Genomic DNA, 17848 nt, shown 5'->3' on the forward strand with positions numbered 1-17848 from the left:
TTTGTACTACTTATTTAGAATGCTACATAACAATTACAATTTTCTTTTATAGTATAGCATGGCGTTTTCAAAAGAAATGTATACATTTTGTTACTTCAGATTCCATATATCTCTACAGTGATTCATCATATGTATGCAATGGAGGATAACTATTTTCCTTCAAAAACATCTAGTTAGCCGATAATGGTATAAATGTACATAACTTGTTACTGATTTATCAAATAATTTGCACAGACAGCATATTGTAAAAAGCAAAACCTCTTTTATAGGTATGTTCATATTTCCAAACTTTGAATAATATCAGAATGTTATTTACTTCCTCACAGTTAGTCAGACCTTCAGTAGCAGTGTCTCATGTGTCTAACTCTAGCTCCATCAAAGATGTTGTGGGAATCTTTCTGTAAAAGTGGTAATTGGGCGTAGAATTATTGAGCTTTATAATTAGTACAGAGACAACCATATTAGGGAAAATTAGGCCACATGGTCACTGACTCCATGCGAACATTGGATTGGCAACGCAAGAATATCAAGGTCCCACAACTGTAATGTGACTTTCCAGTATAAGCTAGAGGTGTAATGAGGTTAGCTATACCCCAATGTATATTCCCAGAAGTGCCAAAGAGAGGGGCAAAGTTTACATTGGTCTCCCTGCTTTATTACCAGTTCTTCTCAGCTTAATTTTTCTCGTTCTTAACTGCAGCAGTAAAACAGAGTTTAGTACTGTTCTCTACAAGTTATTATAAGTACAGTAAGATTTATGAATTGTGTTCCACTTGCAAGTCAAACCTGCTGAAAGAATCCTGAGCAGGGACCACAGAAAAGGTTCAACTAGAAATGATGGGCCCTAATTTAAATAGTAAGGAGAAAGGCAAAGATAATTTGGAATAGAAAGAGCCTAATGATATTGGTTTGCACATCAGATATGTTCTCTCAGTTGTATGCTGATGGCACTGTGGGGCCAGCTGAACACAGGGAAAGCAGCTATTTGACGAATGTGAGATGGGTCAATGCGTAAGGAATGTAGCAGCAATTGATTTCAGTGATGTGGTTGGCAATCAAGGATCATAAAAAGATAAAATGCATATCTGGGGATCACATGGAGAGTAGATATTTGAGATACCTGGGTATAGTAGATATCTGATGTAAATAGGAAAGCTAAATGTTTTAGGAACACATGGAGGGTACATATTTTAGGAGCATGGAGAAAGGGAATATTTGATGAGCATGGTTACAGAAGATATTTAAGTAAGGATGATGAGGAAAAGAGTAGCTTTCTGAAGAACGTTGGAGAAGTACCTATTTCAGGCTCCAGGAATGAAGATGAATGGGGAAGGCTCTAATAATGGATTCAGTCTTTTCACGCATCTACATATCTGGGTTCCTTGCATCTTCTGGATGGAGGAAGCTGCTGTGTAAACCTCTTCTTCAATAAGGGCACGCACTGGACAAAAAGAAAGCGTGGTTGGGAAGAAGTATCCAAAAGTCTTAATGTCTTGAGACTATTTGGGTGGCATGTGCCTGCTATAAAAACATCTACTAATGTAAACTAACATGATATTTACTTTTTGCAGATACATGTCTACAGGCAAGGGGGTAGTATGTCAAAAACATGAATTGAAAAGTCATTATTGTATAAAAGGATAATGCAACGATATGACCAAATACATTTTGGTAGAGCATAATTATGAAAAAGGCTCACAGTTTTCCGTTTGTACTGATTTTTACAGATAAATACAGGCAGAACACAGTGTGTTTCCTGTCTGTATATATTTGTAAAAGAAGAAAAATACAGAAAATTGTCCTTCTTGTGAGTGAATCTCTATGCCAGTGATACTCAAAGTACTCCGGGTCCGCATTGGGCCCTCCTGACCTTTACATGCGGCCCCAGGGTAGCAGCAGCACTTGGCTGCTCTCTACTCGACTCAGCACTAACTTTAAACAAGCATTTGCAATGCAACGGGTCTCGTGTTTGCTCATGTTAGAGCTGATAGCGTTGTAAACTCCTAACCCGACTTTTCACCTATCGGGCAAAAGTGCATTTATATAAGTAACCCGAAAACGTGCAATTAACTATGTAAAGCGCTCGACTTCTGCCAAGCGAGATCGCGCTCGTAAATTAGAGAAAAAGAAGTCCACGAGCCCGATGGAAAACAGCGAGCCTCGCATGTTTTCTGTACTTGGTCGCTGCGCTCGAGGAGGGCTAGCCACCGGAAAAGGCATGACGTATGCGTGCCTTCAACTAATGAAAGCAAGCAGATTTTATTAGGCAAGCCCACGAACCAATAAAAAACACTAACGTGAAGTTGACAGGGCTCCGAGCCCTTTTCTGAACACTAAATAGTCTCGCTGCGATACGCATGCCCGAGCGCATGCAACGAAGGCTCGACCCTAAAAATTTTAAACAGGTAGCCCTTTAATTAAATGTGAATTGAAGAAAAAGAAAGGAACTAACTAGGCTGTCCTGCACTTCTTAACTGTAGGAACACCTTCATTCTTAAAGATATCATGCAGCAAAAGTGTAAAAATACGATAAGATCTCTTAAAACCTCAAAAAGTGTATTTCATTAACACACAGTACCATTTCCTTTTAGTACATCAGACTATATCAGGGCATTAAGAAGAATGTTTTTAAAGTGATAGTTTCTAAACATTTATTCTTCCCTCCACCCCACCTGGATAACAGGGGCAATTCAGTTGTTACGTGCACTTTTTGGGTCACCTAGTTTCCTTTTATACATGAACAGCATTACTGCTAAATCAAACACAAGAGAAAAGTTTGTACAGCGCACATCCTGATATCATGCATTTTGAGGTCCTCTTATATACCATAATGAAGAAAATGGGGAGAAAGTGAAATAGAACAATTGCCTAGGAGCACCCAATTTGGTAAAGTGGAGGAGCTGGGATTAACCACAGGTTTCTGGTTTGACATTGTGCAATTCAGCCACTACATGTGTACGCTTTCCTGCCCTCTACACCCACCAAGTCATAACCCCCATCTAAAGCCTCCCCCTCCCCTTTAATTGCTACAATCAATGCAACTCTCAGTCACACCACAGACCAAAATTGTGGCCCCTGGGAAGGTGTTTGTGAGTACCTATGCTGTCCTTCATGAATTCCAAACCAATAGCTGAGACTGAATGGGGAGTTAAAAACAAATTGGTGAGATTTCCTTGAATACAGGTCTATGTTACCGTATATTTACCATGTCACTGCTAATAATTAAATGTGTATATAGTGTTTTGTTATATTTGGCTGTTTAATTTGGTAAAAACAGGCATTGATGTGTGAGTGTATGTTTAGCAGTTAAAAAATAAATGTGGAAATATACCATTCTACCCCTTCATGTATTTGTAAAGCCAAAATAAAAATGGATAATTACCAATAAAATGGCAAAAAGTAAATATGGATAAATACAGATGGAAATGTTAAAAAAATAAATACCGTAAAACCAGAAGCCCTAATAAAAAACCGAGCACTGTAATTATTATGTAATCCCATCACCTCTGCAAAAATCTTCAGTGGTATGGGCACAAGAACTACTTGATATTGTTTCACATATTGCAAAATATTATAAAACATTTTTCTCTCTTCCCTTAGGTGTAAAGGAGCCTCCCACTATGGTATAACTAAAGAACAAAAGCGGCGCCCTGAAGATGACCCAACAGATGATGGATCCCCGGAGTTGAAAGTAACACCTCTCACTCCTGAGCTCCCAGCTTCTGTAGATGTTTTAATGGAAGATGAACCAGTTCTTGCGAATCCTTCACTCAGCCCAAGTACAGAAAATAGCCAATCGGAGAACAGCTCTGAAGACTCCAGTAGAATGAATAGAAATCGGCGTAAGTGTGGCGTAGTAGGCCTATCCTTACCAGAAATGAGAAAAGGCTCTTTTGAATGTACTGCACTTTTGTAAGAGAAAACATTGAAGAAAACAGCCTTTTCACACCTATTTTAAACTGTCGTGTCAATAGAGTATGAGCTGTTACAGTGTTTACAAACAAATAGGGCTTAGTTTCTTGGTGCAAGTGGGTTTTGGAGGTGGGAGACTGACCATTGGGGTGTGGGTATCCAAATGTAGGGTGCTGTCTGGGAATGGGTGGTTCTAGTGGTTGATCCTTATGCATAACCCACGTGACTGTGATCACTCAGTTGAGGCGTAATCTCAATGGCAAACCCACTAAAGGGGAGGGTGGTTCTTGTATATGTTTTCTACTAAATCTATGTGTATGTGTCAGCGTGTAGGCTTGTAGAGTGTGTGGGTTGGAAGTGATCAGCCAGTCTGTGTGGTATTGATTCTAGCACAAACTGAGCCGTGCCACTGCATTTACACCATGTTTTGCTGCACACCACAGTTACACAAACTCTTGGCGTATTTGTATAAAAATGAACAAGTGCAATTGAAAAAATGGCGACTAGAAATGCTCATGAAACTATAAATATCACAATGTATCTCATTATAAGTCCATAAACATACATCATTTTTCATTCAGTGTTTTAGTTTGTTGCATCAGTGAAGCCCAAAGGGAACAGCGGTAGGTGAGTTAGGCAAGAACGGAGCACATTTCTTTTTCGACAAAAAGCAGTCCCACACTGTGGTATGCAGTTATGTGACATATGCCATGCTGTAGTACATACAATTATTTAATAAGTGTATTTATTGCAAGTGTTGTTTGAGGAATATGTTTGTATTACACACTCTAAATTGAAGAGCCATTTTCCAATATTTTATATTATACTGAATGCAGGATTTAGAAAGACTTACTTATGTTCTGGGCGGAATAGAAATGTTACATAATCCCTTACTCCTAGCTAAAAGACTGAACAAATATTTTGAAAATGTGTATTACTTTCAATCCGGAAATCGGAGGCAATTTCAATTCAGCTAAATTTGGCCATTTTCGAAGCATCATCGATCATCCTGACTATTAGATTTGGAAGCTCCAAGTTCAAGGAGAAGGGAGCTGGAGACTGAGGGTTCCAGGAGCCAGTCGTGTGCTGACATTTCTCGGACTTAGACAGAGAAAGCCATCAACTGCCCTTCGCTGCTGACTGACATATTTTCAAGTGGAAGAGATAAACAATGCCAATGGCATCTCTCAGGGGGCCTCATTACTCTATGGCCTAATTCAGCGTTGGAAGGGTTATACTTCATCACAAACGTGAGGGGTATCCCAGCTGCCTTATTGTAAGTACATGATATGTAATGACACTTGTAATAAAACAGACTGGATAGTCATCACATTTGTGATGGACTAACCTGTCCACCAAACCCGATATCAGGCCCTAAGTGTCCAGTTCTGTTCCCCTGGGCACTTTATTACTTCAGAAGGGGCTGCAGATGCGTGCATGGCTCCTTCTGTAAGACGGATCATGCCGGCAATAAAGGTCTACAAGCTCAAACTTGAGGGTGCGTTCCCTCATTTACATGGGGTTGTGGCACCATTCAAATGAGGGAACACTTTACTTCTGTGCCTTATAATAAACATCTGCACAGAGGCTAAGGAGTTGTGAGGGGACTCAATCACTATGGTGCATAGTCAGTGAGCCCCTCAACAACAACCCTTAAAAGAGGGAACGATTGTCTCATGCACAGACCCAAATATCTCCCTAGACAGGGCATGTCTGGCGGAGGGTCTCTGTCCTTAGAAATGGTGTTTGGTTGCCACATGCACAGTGAAATGCGCTGTGGACAGTGCATTCATTGTGATGGGCTAGACTGACCCAGTCTACTCCCTCCACACCCATTTAAATGTCCGCTGTGACATAGACAAAGGCAGTGAGCTCTATCAGTAATACAGGCCGCGGAGGTAGGCAACTACATATATACAACTGGTTTACCTGGCTGGGTGAGTGCAGATATGATCAAAGCAATTAGGAAGCTGACCTTTTCTGTGATAAATACTTCAAGTGAGCAGATTCACTAAGACCTCTATGGCCACGGCAAAATAAGAAAAGAGCTTCATTCTTTATTTCAAGTGTGTAAAAACCGATTAAATATCTTGAAAACTTGAATACCTCGGTGGCTACTATGTAACTGAAGGTGCCTAGTTATATCACTGCCGACCAAAGTGAAACAAATGGTAGCGTAGGGGACAGTGGTGAACAGTAGAAGGCATGCACTTCAAATGGGAGGAATGACTACTGCGTGTCCCAAACATTCATATTTGCTGCCTTGATAATGTCCCACAAGGGAATACTGAAGGTTGTAGCTTTACACATTCACTTGTACATTTGGCTCATATATGTAAAGAAGGTGCTACCATTTAACTCAAAAAATCAAATTCGAAAAGTTCAAGAACAGTTAATGATCTTTAAAACCTATGGCATCAATCATAGTGTTTTCAGTATCTTTACTCACATAATCATTAAATATTTGTGGACAAAAGTTGTCCTCTGCAAATGTCTGTTTGCTGTTGATTCATTTTTGCAATTAGTTTAAGACATTCTCTCAGTAGCCTGTCATACCCAAATATTCTAGCCATACTTTTTTGGTAAATATTTGTATTGTATTTCAAGCACAATAAAGTAAAGCAACCATTCATTCACATAAATCTTTGTCGCGTTGATTGCATACGTCATTTACATTTCCAAAGTTAACTGCAGCATTTTCTAGAACGGAAATTCATTGGGTATTATAATTTAGTAACAGTATTTTTCATTACTTATTCTCTGTTGATATCAATTCATGTTAGAAGATAGTGCATAATAAAAGCTGTCCCTTGCTTAGGTTCATAGGACTCTTCTAAAGTAGTGATGCTAGGTTCCCATGCAGGGAGTCCCTTTTAAGTGTTGCATCTGGTATGATGCCACTTTCAGTATCTGTATTCAGCTGCCACCAACTTTACCATGTCTTTCTCCGAGGTTTTCATGGCAATCCTTCCCTTTGCTTTCATTAATACCCATGATTAATTTTGACACAGTTTCTCCCCTTTCCTGTGGGATCTCATCCCTTGTAAACATTGTCTCTAGTTCGATATGCGTTCAGCCAATCATCTTAAAAATGTATCTCACCGTGTGGTTCCAAAATTGTTCTTTCTTAATACAGGTCCACCACGTGTGCCTCTTTCTATCATACATTTGGGACTGGAAGTGTTATCTGCATGCATCCCATCCATCAACTGGGAAGTCCTATATGATTTGTGTATGCATTTGTACTGAATTAATTTAAGTCTGGCATTTCTAGTCATTGATTATTCCATGGAGAGCTTATGTCAGTAAGCTTCTTCGAGTGGTTCCCCTACATCAGCATTTCAGGTATCGTCAAGCAGATAAGCATGCCTTCTACTACATGGATAAGTATTTGCCCCATTGGATGCGATATTAGCGACTGGTTAAGCATGTATATTCACAGCTTTCCTGGGAGCTCCAGCCAAATATGTGGCTGTCAACTGAGCATAAGTGATGAAACGGGCATTGCTCGTAGCACATCTTGCACAAATTCAGCAAAGCACAGAAAGCAACCTACTTAATAATGATTATCTTCTTTTGATATTATGCTTGTGTCTTGTGTTTTTAAAACCTATCCATAGGAAGGATGTAATGTGGGTGGAGCATGCTTTCTCAAAGCCTGATATTGGATGAATTGTATTCCAGCTGGGTTGCCCCCTCTAGTCTTTTATATATCACTACCTGAATAGAAACTGCCAAGTTGTTTCAGCCCTTGATTAGTTATTTATGTGTGTCATCATCAGGGTGTGGTTTAATTTAGTTTGTGCCGGAGATTGAAGCCAGTTTCATTTTGCTGCACTGTATACCTCATTGCATGTCTGTATAAGTGCTAGGAGTGGTTCTATTCATTTGCTTTATTGTGAAGATCAAATCATCTTATTATAAACGTTGCTGTGGTGCTCCCTTTTTAGTGGGAGTATCTTCAATATGCTTAAGATATCAGACAAGACATCAGCTAGTGCTTAATTTATAAAAATAAAAAAGAGAGCTGGTGACCAAAGCTCTGCTCAGAAGCGCACAGCCGGTGCAATTCAACGTCGGCGCGCCGATTGCCAAGGCTGCTCAGTCTGCAATCCACCTCGTACCTATCGAATCCACTTCCTAGCATTCCTTGCCATTTTATCTCACTCTTATATGTACCTGCTTTCTTCTTTTGAGAAGTTTTTTTCTGTCTTTTTAGTCCCCCTTATTTCACCTTTGTCTGTTTTTCCTCTCTCCTTCCTGGGAAATGTCAGAAGAGCAAAAATAAGTGCTGGTTCCCAAAAATGTAGTGCTGGTGAGTCAAACCTGTAACCACCAGCTCAGATTAAGCACTGACCTCAGCAGACCCACTGAGATTGAAGTCCAAATAGTTTTTTTAATATATTTGAAAAAAAATCCAATATATGCCTGTTTTAACATGGACGCTGTACTGAATTTTGGTTTTGAATTAACATGAAAAGCACCCTTGAAGGAGATAGTTAATTTTTTATAGCAAGCCATTTCTTACGTAATATTTAGGTGCTCAATGCATTAGAAATTGCACATCTGGCAGGGGTGTACAATTTGTCTGAGGCAAGGCCACCCTTTTCCTTCCTGAAGAATCAATTTAAATACTTATCTATAGGGTATACAATTCCTCACCTAACCTAGGATGGATAAAGTGCAGGCAATATAATACCCTAAGGAATACCAGTGGGGCCTCATAAAAGTCCAAATAAATACATCAATTATTAACACTGAAATTCCTACATACTCTGAGCCCTCTTCGGAAATGTGTATTTAAAACAGCTTAACAAATGTGTTGTGGAAATCAATGTGTTTTATTTTACACTGACCACATCTGGTCTTGTGCTGGGAAATGATGTATAATGCAAAATGTTAACAATAATATGCATTGGGATGTTAAGGCTGTGATAGATACCTGACTTCGAAAAAGAGCACAATTGAATAATAAACGCATTTTTCCACAAAATTTAAACCCATGATGTAATAATGCTCTACCACTTCCTCAGAATGTCACTTCTGTAGTTTTTAAATCTGTAACTATGCATCACGCATCTTGGCTCCCATTTTGATGTCATATCACAATAACCATCAACCAACATTACTCATCAAATCTATTAGTCAAAAACACACAGCTCATCTTAGCTTTTTTCGACTAGTGCCTTAGAAGAAGTTTCCTATACCCCTGCTTCCCTCAGTGAGCATTCTGAGGATCTGTTCTCATCATATTAAAGAACCTCACTGGGAGTATTATATTTGAGAGACTTGCTCTTCACCCTGGTTATGCTCCCGTGCCTTCAGGTATGAAAATTATTTATTTTGTGAAGATGCAACATTGCACTTTTGGAACTACCAGACCTCCGTAAAATGCACTATGCGAAGCTTCTGCTCAGATTAAAACATCCTGTGTTAAATTCTAAATATTGCAAACACAAGTAACCCCACATTTATTTCAATCTGTTTTGTACTATAAAACAAAACTCGTTTGCTATTTTACAACCAGATTACATTTCTTTTATAATTTTCTCTGATGTTTTAGGCCTTTTCCAAATTTCAAGGCAATATAGTGGACCTATCGATTTCCCAGTGCAATGTGAGAAACTTACATCTATGAACTGTTGAACTGGGCAACAGCATACTGCTTATCTAGTGTCTGGGGCAAGGGTTGATGTGCCTTCATTTTGATCATATATGATGTTTGTTTTGCGTTATTACTAACTTGAGTGATCTAGACTCCTTCTCAGATCCATCACAGCACTTCGATTTGCATTTTTTCTCACTAAAGTTACTCATGTGGAAGCTTTATCTTAAAACCTAGCTATGTATCTCATGTTATGTCTGTCAGTCCCCAAAATGATTACAATTGATCTTTACTACTGGAGCGAGGAACATCAACAATCACTTCTGCTAGGCTGGTCTTCGGAGTTACGCATTTTTCGCTGATGGTGGTGCCCTAACTACTTCACACTCTCTAATGTGAAATCTGACTTCTCTTTCATTGCTGTTTTCTATTCTTCAAAATGGACAGCACCTCATTTAGGGTTGCGTCAAGCTCTTCCTGACAATCCTCAAAATTAGTATATCGCCTGGAAACCATCAACATCAGTGACATTTTCTACACCACCAAGCAACCAATGCATCATCCTCTGAGAATCATCGATGGAGAAATTAAACCAAAAGGAATCCTCCTTCATCTACACCCTTCTGGTGTGATGAAGATGTTACTGGTTTAGAATCTTTATGTAATGCCGTGTGGTGGCATTTACAAGACAAATCAAGAGTGCTAACTATCTTTGCATCTTTTCAAGTAGATATCATTTCAAGAATGTTTGGGACTTGTTGGTGGTTCACCTAAACACATTTGTTCACGTCTTATTGTTCAATCTATAGTCTGATCTTTACATTGCTTTTACCAGAAATTACAACTGGGTACAACCACTCTGAGAATTATGTTTCCTCTTTCTTACACAATTTGCCTGGCTTTGTTTTTATTTCGGTTTTCATGGATATTGGAATTTTTTTACTTCGTGTGCCTTCGGACTAATTCCGTTCTTCAAAATGATTGTATGCTCAAAACCTTTTAATAGACCAATCTCCTTGCTAAACACTTTGTGATATTTTTTCTTCTAAAGCTTCTCCCAAACTCTTCTCTTCCACCAGCCTTACGTGATCACTGTATCCCAAAACCTGTTTAGGATATTTTGGGTCTAGAGTAATAAACAACTTCCTTCGTTAGGTTCAACCCATCAAACAAGAGCCCTCTTAGGCTCTTATTAGCCTGTATTAAGCTATATACAATTTTGAGTTTATTTTCTTTCCCTTGAATTTCGAAGTTATGTTAAAAACCCAACTGCTTTTATGGGCTTTTTTCTGTTCAACTTCAAGCGAATATCCAGGGTACAAAACTCATAATTCCTGAAATTAACCAACCTTCTCCTAGTAGAGTGCATCTCACTCCATAATCTGCCATCACCCGGAAATCCACATCGTAAAATCTCAGTGCAAATGGGATTATTATTGTGGTCTCTCCCACTTCCAGTACTTTTAACATGGACTTCCCTGGATGTTCTTCTTGATTAACTTGTCTTGTACTATATTTACCTACATCCTTATCTTCTTTTAAGCTATATGCCCTTTACATTTGCCCTTTATACATATCTGTGCAGCAGCTGAAGACACTTTGTCAGCTGTTTCATGCCCCTATTATCTTCATCTATAACATACACACTCGCTATCTTTATTGCATGTCTCATGCCTTTTCCTTTCTCTCTAGACTCCAGCACAACTAACTTCTCTAACCTCCCATTGCTAATGCTGTGGTCAATACGTCCCCTTATCCATTTGTCCATAGTTTCAAATTGCTTGACAATACTGATGTCCTTCTTCAACGTTACATTTTTTTGTCAGCAGTGACTTCCCCTGCAATTTCTTATTTGTTTCAGGAACCTTTGGTCTTTCAACATTTCATCATGAAACTACCTATATTTGCATTCAAAAGCTAATGCACATAAATCATTTGTGTAACTGTCAATAGTTTATCCTGGACATTACCGACATCCCAGAAATGTCAGGTTTGTAACTACTTTATTCACTTGTTTCCTATAATTGGCATCTAGCTGTCTCATTGCAATCTCAAATGTATCTAGTTGACTTCCATCTTCATCCCTCAATAGTGGTCGTAAATGCCCTAAACCTCTTCTTCCCTCAGCTCCCAAACAGTATTTAACTAAAGCACATTATCTCCTTGCCACAAAAATATCCCCTCAGACAGCCTCCGTGTAAGCTTCAAAGGCTTCCTTCATTTGATCCCATTCCAAAGGTGGATCATCATGGGTTTCAAGGAAACAAGTGGGTGCACACATCCTTTCCATTTTGTGAAGGTTGCTTCACTAGTATTTTATTCAAATAAAACCAGGAATATTTTGATATTTAATGATTGATGTTTGCTATGTGTATACATAATAGTATATAAACATATACAATATTATAAAATATTATTTATACCTTTTGTTAATGTTCATGAAACATCTTTGTAATCCTTTGTGTGTATGAAACAACTGTTGCCTTCTTTTGATTTTGTTCTTCCTTTGTGATAGATCAGTGGAACGTGTGTTTTCTATCCCATGTGCAATTCTCACATACCACCGCTAAGAGGAATGTGTTACTACTCAGCCAGCCAGCACAATACTCCTCCAAACAATAGTGCTCAGTGTTCCTGGTTTCCTTGATGACCACTGCTGGAGTCAGGCACAGTGTTGGGACTCGACCGGGCACACCATCACCCTGTGATATGAGCGCGTCATCAGGCATTGGTCTCTAACCAGAAATAATGGTCTTTTCACATTATTTCCAACTACCAACTTAGTTTTTGATGAGGTCTACTTCCTTGGGATCTTCTCCCTGCAGAGCTGATGGCTGCTGCAGAAATGTCAGGAAAGCACTGACTCAGCAACAGCAAGACTCCTTCCTTGTCACTGAACCAACTGATTGGCTCCCTCCACAGGACACCTCTGAGTCTGCTCCACTCATCTCCAGTGATCAATTCAGTATTCATTTATGAGTTGAAGGTAGATTTATTGGAAAAGACGTACATGAGTCCATAGCTCAGAGAGAGAGACCGTCAGAAACTCTCATTCCGAAACATTCCTTCAAGAACATTCCAGAATGGACCGCACATTTACTTTCTAGGGCACATTAAAATAAGAATACCACCGTTATCTTTCCAGCGCCCCTCTATACTGGGAGCGCCCTATATCCTATCTCTCATAGTAAGAAACGAATTATCTTTGATGCTATACTGTAGTTTACATCACAAGTGAATGCTTTGACAAACAGCACACAACTCCAACTTCCTGTAGTTATAAAGGCCACACCCTTGCTAAGCTTTAAACATGGTTCTCTCATTGGTACTATAGCACTGTGATTATTGAAACAACATTTACATAGGTCTCCAGAAGACTTGCGTCATTTTCTGCCAGTGCAAAAGTAAGCAGCAAGACTACCTTAAGGCATGACAATGATGGAACACAATACTTCTGCCATTCAAACCTCCCATTGGCCTCCTTGAGTCTTAAGGTAACCTTCAAGATGCTTTCCATTGCCCATACAGCATACTGGTCTTGAGTTCTATAATACTGGCCTAAACTAATCAACAACTACAATTCTCGGTATTGGACAACTGGATCACTCCCGAGTCTTTCAAAAAAAGTTATTCACAGGAACAGAAAGCCTGGAAAGGCCTGACCCCAGGCCTTGGACAGCAAGACCGCCTCAAGGTCAGAAGAAAACTAAAAATGTTCTTGTTGCATCAGGATTTCCCTAAAATCGCCCTTCAACTGAACAGCTTTCTAATTCTGACTGTGATTTCGATACTTACATGTCCACCAGTCTGTGCTGAAGTAACAAATAGATTTCATTTTCATCATTGGGGTAATTTAGTTTGCCTCCATTTGGGCTGTTTATGGAATGTATACGCCCCTCTGAATAACAGGACTGCAAAGCAACATGTAGGTTCTGTTATCATTATCTGGTCTCGCGTTGCTAGTTTCCACTTTCCCCTCTCTGTTATAGTACACTCTGGCGGCTTAGAAGCAGCAGGTGGAACCTAACAAATCAACAATAAATGAATTCATAAATAATGAAAGCAGGTCCATTCATTTACAGTAGAAAATGTTGCTTCTGCTTTGCTATGTGGATAGCCTCTGAGCTGTTCTCTGGAGTCCGCTCAAACGCTTTTGCAGAGAAGAAGCCTATGTAAAGATGTGCCTGTGCTTGGCTGCTAATGTCTTGGCTTGGCAGGAAGAAGAAAACAATGCAGCTAACAATCCTAGGAAGCGCTGAAATCTAAAACACCAATTTCATTTTATAGGAAAGAAATCGGTATTACCAAAGGTAAAGGATGGATTGCTATTTGCAGGCGTGGAAGCAGAAGCAGAGTTTCTTTATTTAAAGTCGGATTTGAATCGTGCTTGGTATCTGGGTGTGCAGCTGATCAAAGACAGTTCAGGTCAGTGTAATACAATACCTTATATTATATTAATGGAGATAATCCAAAATATACATCGCTCTCAAAATGTCAGGCCATTGTCTGAAATGGACCAGTGACAACAGTGTGTAACAAAGCCACGCCTCTGAAAATATTGACTGGGAAAGTAATTAAAATAATCACAAACATAGTAAATAGAAAATGTTTTTTTTATTTCACTTAAAGTAAGAATAATAACTAATTCATATTTCTGTTAGTATGTGTATAATCTTAATAGAGAGGGCCAAGATGCTTGACACTGACCTGGATAATGAAAAGGCTGAGGAAATTGATGTAAATTTAATCAATTAATTGTGCCACAGTGTCTTCTGGAAACCAGGGACTTTTGAAATATGGACAACCATATAATGGTATATTAGTGACATTCACCTGGATGGAAAACTGTAAAGAACAAATGAAGGATTGAAGTGAGCAAGTAAAGGTGAGCTTCTAGAACACATTACTTGTGCTATTGTAGCATTCCACACTAAGAGACAGGTAAAATATGACTCAGGAAGAGAAAAAGAGAACTGGGTATTTTGTTCTTTCTCTTGACTGGGCAATCAAAACGTGAACTTTAGAACAATGTAAATTAATTTCGTACTTTTTAGAGCTCTCACATCTTATGTCACATAGAGGTATGGTTCACCCTCGAGAGTTTAGGATAATGGTCTGGGAATACAGATATCACTCATTCCAATGAGAAAGATCTCAACATCCCATAAAATGGGATTTGGCAAATGAGTGTTTCCAGAGAAAAGTCTGGTCTTCACAGACATACTAAATTCGTCAGCCAGTCTGTAATAATTCCAAAGAGGATTATTTGGAATTATTAGAGCAATTGGTGGTGACACTATAGAGAAATGCAAATACTTTGTTCTAAAGAGGTAGATGTAATTGAAAGAATGAGAACGTTGGTGGCCTGAAAAAAGAATTATTGGAAGGTGAAATTCAGTTCTTTTTGCTTCTCAAAACTTCGTATTTAGAATCAGGCTATTTGGCTGAGGTATATGCAGTTTTACGTGTTTATTTCAGTGTGTTATTTTTGCATAGAAAGTGGAATTTTTATTTTAAAGCCAAAATCACTGTATTTCTGTGCAATTAAAGGCATTTAGTATTTTGAAAAAGTGATTTTAGTGTAGATTTATACTTATGAAAGAAAATGCTCATTAGATGTAACTTTGCATAGCTGCCTCGATATCCGGCAACCTGCTTCAGAAACATTCCTGCAACCAGCATCCACCACTATGGCTGCCCCCATTCTGAGCTCCCCGGAAAATACTGGGTCTGGAATTAATGATTTCAGACAGTATCTCCCCACGTTTTAACTGAGGTCAAAAGCTAAATTCATTGGAATGGCTATTGACCTGCTGACCTGGAATTACTAGCAAAATCAAGTTATTCCCCAACTCCTGGAAATTTAAGACCAATATGTTGTCCCTGCTCGGAGCAGGTGGTAATTAGCTGCAGGGGTAATGCATTTTAGGGGCAGTTGGATACAGATGTGGAGAAAATATAGGGTAAGGGTAGGAAGGCTATTGACTTTCCGAAGGCAGAGTTATTTGCTCCCACATGGTGCGGGAGGAGCAGACAAGAGCAGAGTTGTGCCTCTGCCTGCAGCGCTTGCCCCTTTTCATCCTCATTTTTACAGAATGGAGATCCACACCTGGTAAAACTACTTCCCATGTTTTTGGACTTGGACATGTTTGATCTGGTAGCACTTGAGGACTCATGGTTAGCCTAAGTGGTGCCCTTCCCCACCAAGAGGAAAACAAAAACTCTCAAGGTAACTTGTAATAGGGACCTACGAGTTAAATATGAGAAACAAAACTATTTTGCAGCTAAACTGTAATTTGAGTAAATATTTATTGTACATTAAACTGAATCTTAAGATATTCTATTTTTAGAGACAAATTACATTGAATAGTCCCGCCTATGCATGTTATTGAGAAGCACTCCTTCCACAAGCCTTTGTCCCTATGTTTTAATTGTTAAATGATACATATTGTATGCTTTGCAATGTGCATCCAGTATTATTTTAAAATAGACCCTGATTAAAGAGTACTCTGATTGTCTAGGAAACGCATTCAGGTATCTTGAATTCCTGTTTACAAATTTTGGGCCTGATTTACAGTTTGGTAGATAGGGTTACTCCACCACAAACGTGATGGATATCCTGTCTGCTGTATTACGATCCCAATATATCTTATGTGAATCATAAAACCGCAGATGAGATTTCCGTCACGTTTATTACAGAAAATCCTGTCTGCCAAACTCTAAATCAGACCCTTAATCTGTAAAGTAAAGTTGCTGAGTTATGTGAATTTGGTTATGCTAGACCTGCAAGTACTATTGTATGGTTATTCAGAGGATTAATTGACATGCTACACGAGCCTGTGTGCATTTGGCGTGACATGGGTTTATATCTGAAGAGAGCTGATTCAGAGTTATTTTATTTTCCAGAAGTTGGTAAAAATTCATACTTTTTATTGAGCAAATATAACATTTGTTTTCAAAACCTCTATAATACTTGACAAGGCTGTAAAAAAAAAAAAAAAAAAAAAAAAAAGTTCTTAAGGAGCAATTTATTTTGTAATATTCTTCTCTTACAGACCGACATTTTGAGCGCTCCACTGTAAGAAGTAGATCTTTCAAAAAGCTAAACAGAGCTTTCAGCGTTCTAAGGAGAACAAAAAGTGGAAGTGCAGTTGTGAACCCGATGAACACAGACAGGGACCGGGAGAGAGAAACCCTGCAGTACCCAAATACCATAGATGAAGGTATTGACCTAGTGTCTCTTAGTGTACAATGATTTGCTTTACATTTTTTTAATTGTGTTTTGATTTCAATTTCCAAAGGACATAAAGTTACCAAAGCCTCTAACTCTTAGTAAGAACACTTCATAAAGACCATTAACAAACATATTGCTACATATTATATAGTGCATTATTTGCAGTTTTATCTAACACTTATTTTCGATCATTCACTTGTTCATAATGATATCTGACCCTTTCAAAAGGAACTTCCAACAAATAATAAATATTGTCCTCCTACATACCATTTACTTTCCTAGGGACGTTTATTTTGCATGGTGGGAACCGGGCCTCCCAGTGGCCTCCTTGTCTGGTTAGCAGACTTCCCAACTGCTAGAGGGATGGCACTTCTGCTGTAGCACATTCCTAAACGCTCAAATGGTAGCTGGAACAGGCAAGGCTGTGGACAAGAGAGCATTTTCAAATGCACGTTGCACAAATGTTAACTACCTGCAAAAAGCAAAGTGGCAAATCTTTTATCTCCTTCCTGAGTATCCTTTGAGTTATTTGAACTTAGAAGGAATTGGGTTGGCACAGAATGAAAGCTGCGTGGGTCACTAATGTTTGGTTTTAGGAAACCCATACTAACCCATATTTAGGTGTAGGGGTCCAGGCATCTCTCTCAAAATGGCAAGACAGACCAACATTGCCAAATCTAAGGCAAGTAGCGTATCGAGTAAATGCATCTCTTTTTGTGGTAGAAAATGCTGCTGAGATGCAACCACATACTTGCATGACTTATACGTAAAAAAAGTTGTATTGTAAAAGATTTGTGTAGCATTTACTACCACTATGTGGGGCACTGTAGCAGTTGTCCACACAGGTAGCACATTACACCATGAGGGTGTGAGGTTAAAAAAGTGTTGTATTTGCTTTGAGCCTATGAGGTAAGTGTTTCCATGTTGTGTGTGATGATCACCACGATGCAGCTATTGCGTTATGGGATGCAGCGCTTAGCTGTATGATGTATGAAGAAGTTTGGGAGATAGACACATATTGTTTATAAGTTGTGTGTTTCTCACCAGTCTGATTAGCTCTACATGTCAATTTATTGTGTTGGTTGTTTTATATTTTA

General features: G+C 38.9%; 1 protein-coding gene across 5 annotated transcripts in view; it reads left to right on the forward strand.

Annotated features, from left to right (window-relative positions):
• Positions 1–17848, forward strand: part of LNX1 (ligand of numb-protein X 1) — a 234843-nt gene that overhangs the window by 131904 nt on the left and 85091 nt on the right. For 3 of the 5 annotated variants that reach the window (XM_069201231.1, XM_069201238.1, XM_069201253.1), the window contains 3 exons: positions 3601–3842; positions 13805–13942; positions 16573–16740. In XM_069201231.1, the coding sequence (XP_069057332.1) occupies positions 3601–3842; positions 13805–13942; positions 16573–16740 (548 nt within the window). The remainder of the gene's footprint in view (positions 1–3600; positions 3843–13804; positions 13943–16572; positions 16741–17848) is intronic. The other 2 variants (XM_069201247.1, XM_069201262.1) reach the window with 1 other exon arrangement.

The sequence above is a fragment of the Pleurodeles waltl genome, chromosome 1_2 (assembly GCF_031143425.1).
Source record: "Pleurodeles waltl isolate 20211129_DDA chromosome 1_2, aPleWal1.hap1.20221129, whole genome shotgun sequence".
NCBI lineage: Eukaryota > Metazoa > Chordata > Amphibia > Caudata > Salamandridae > Pleurodeles > Pleurodeles waltl.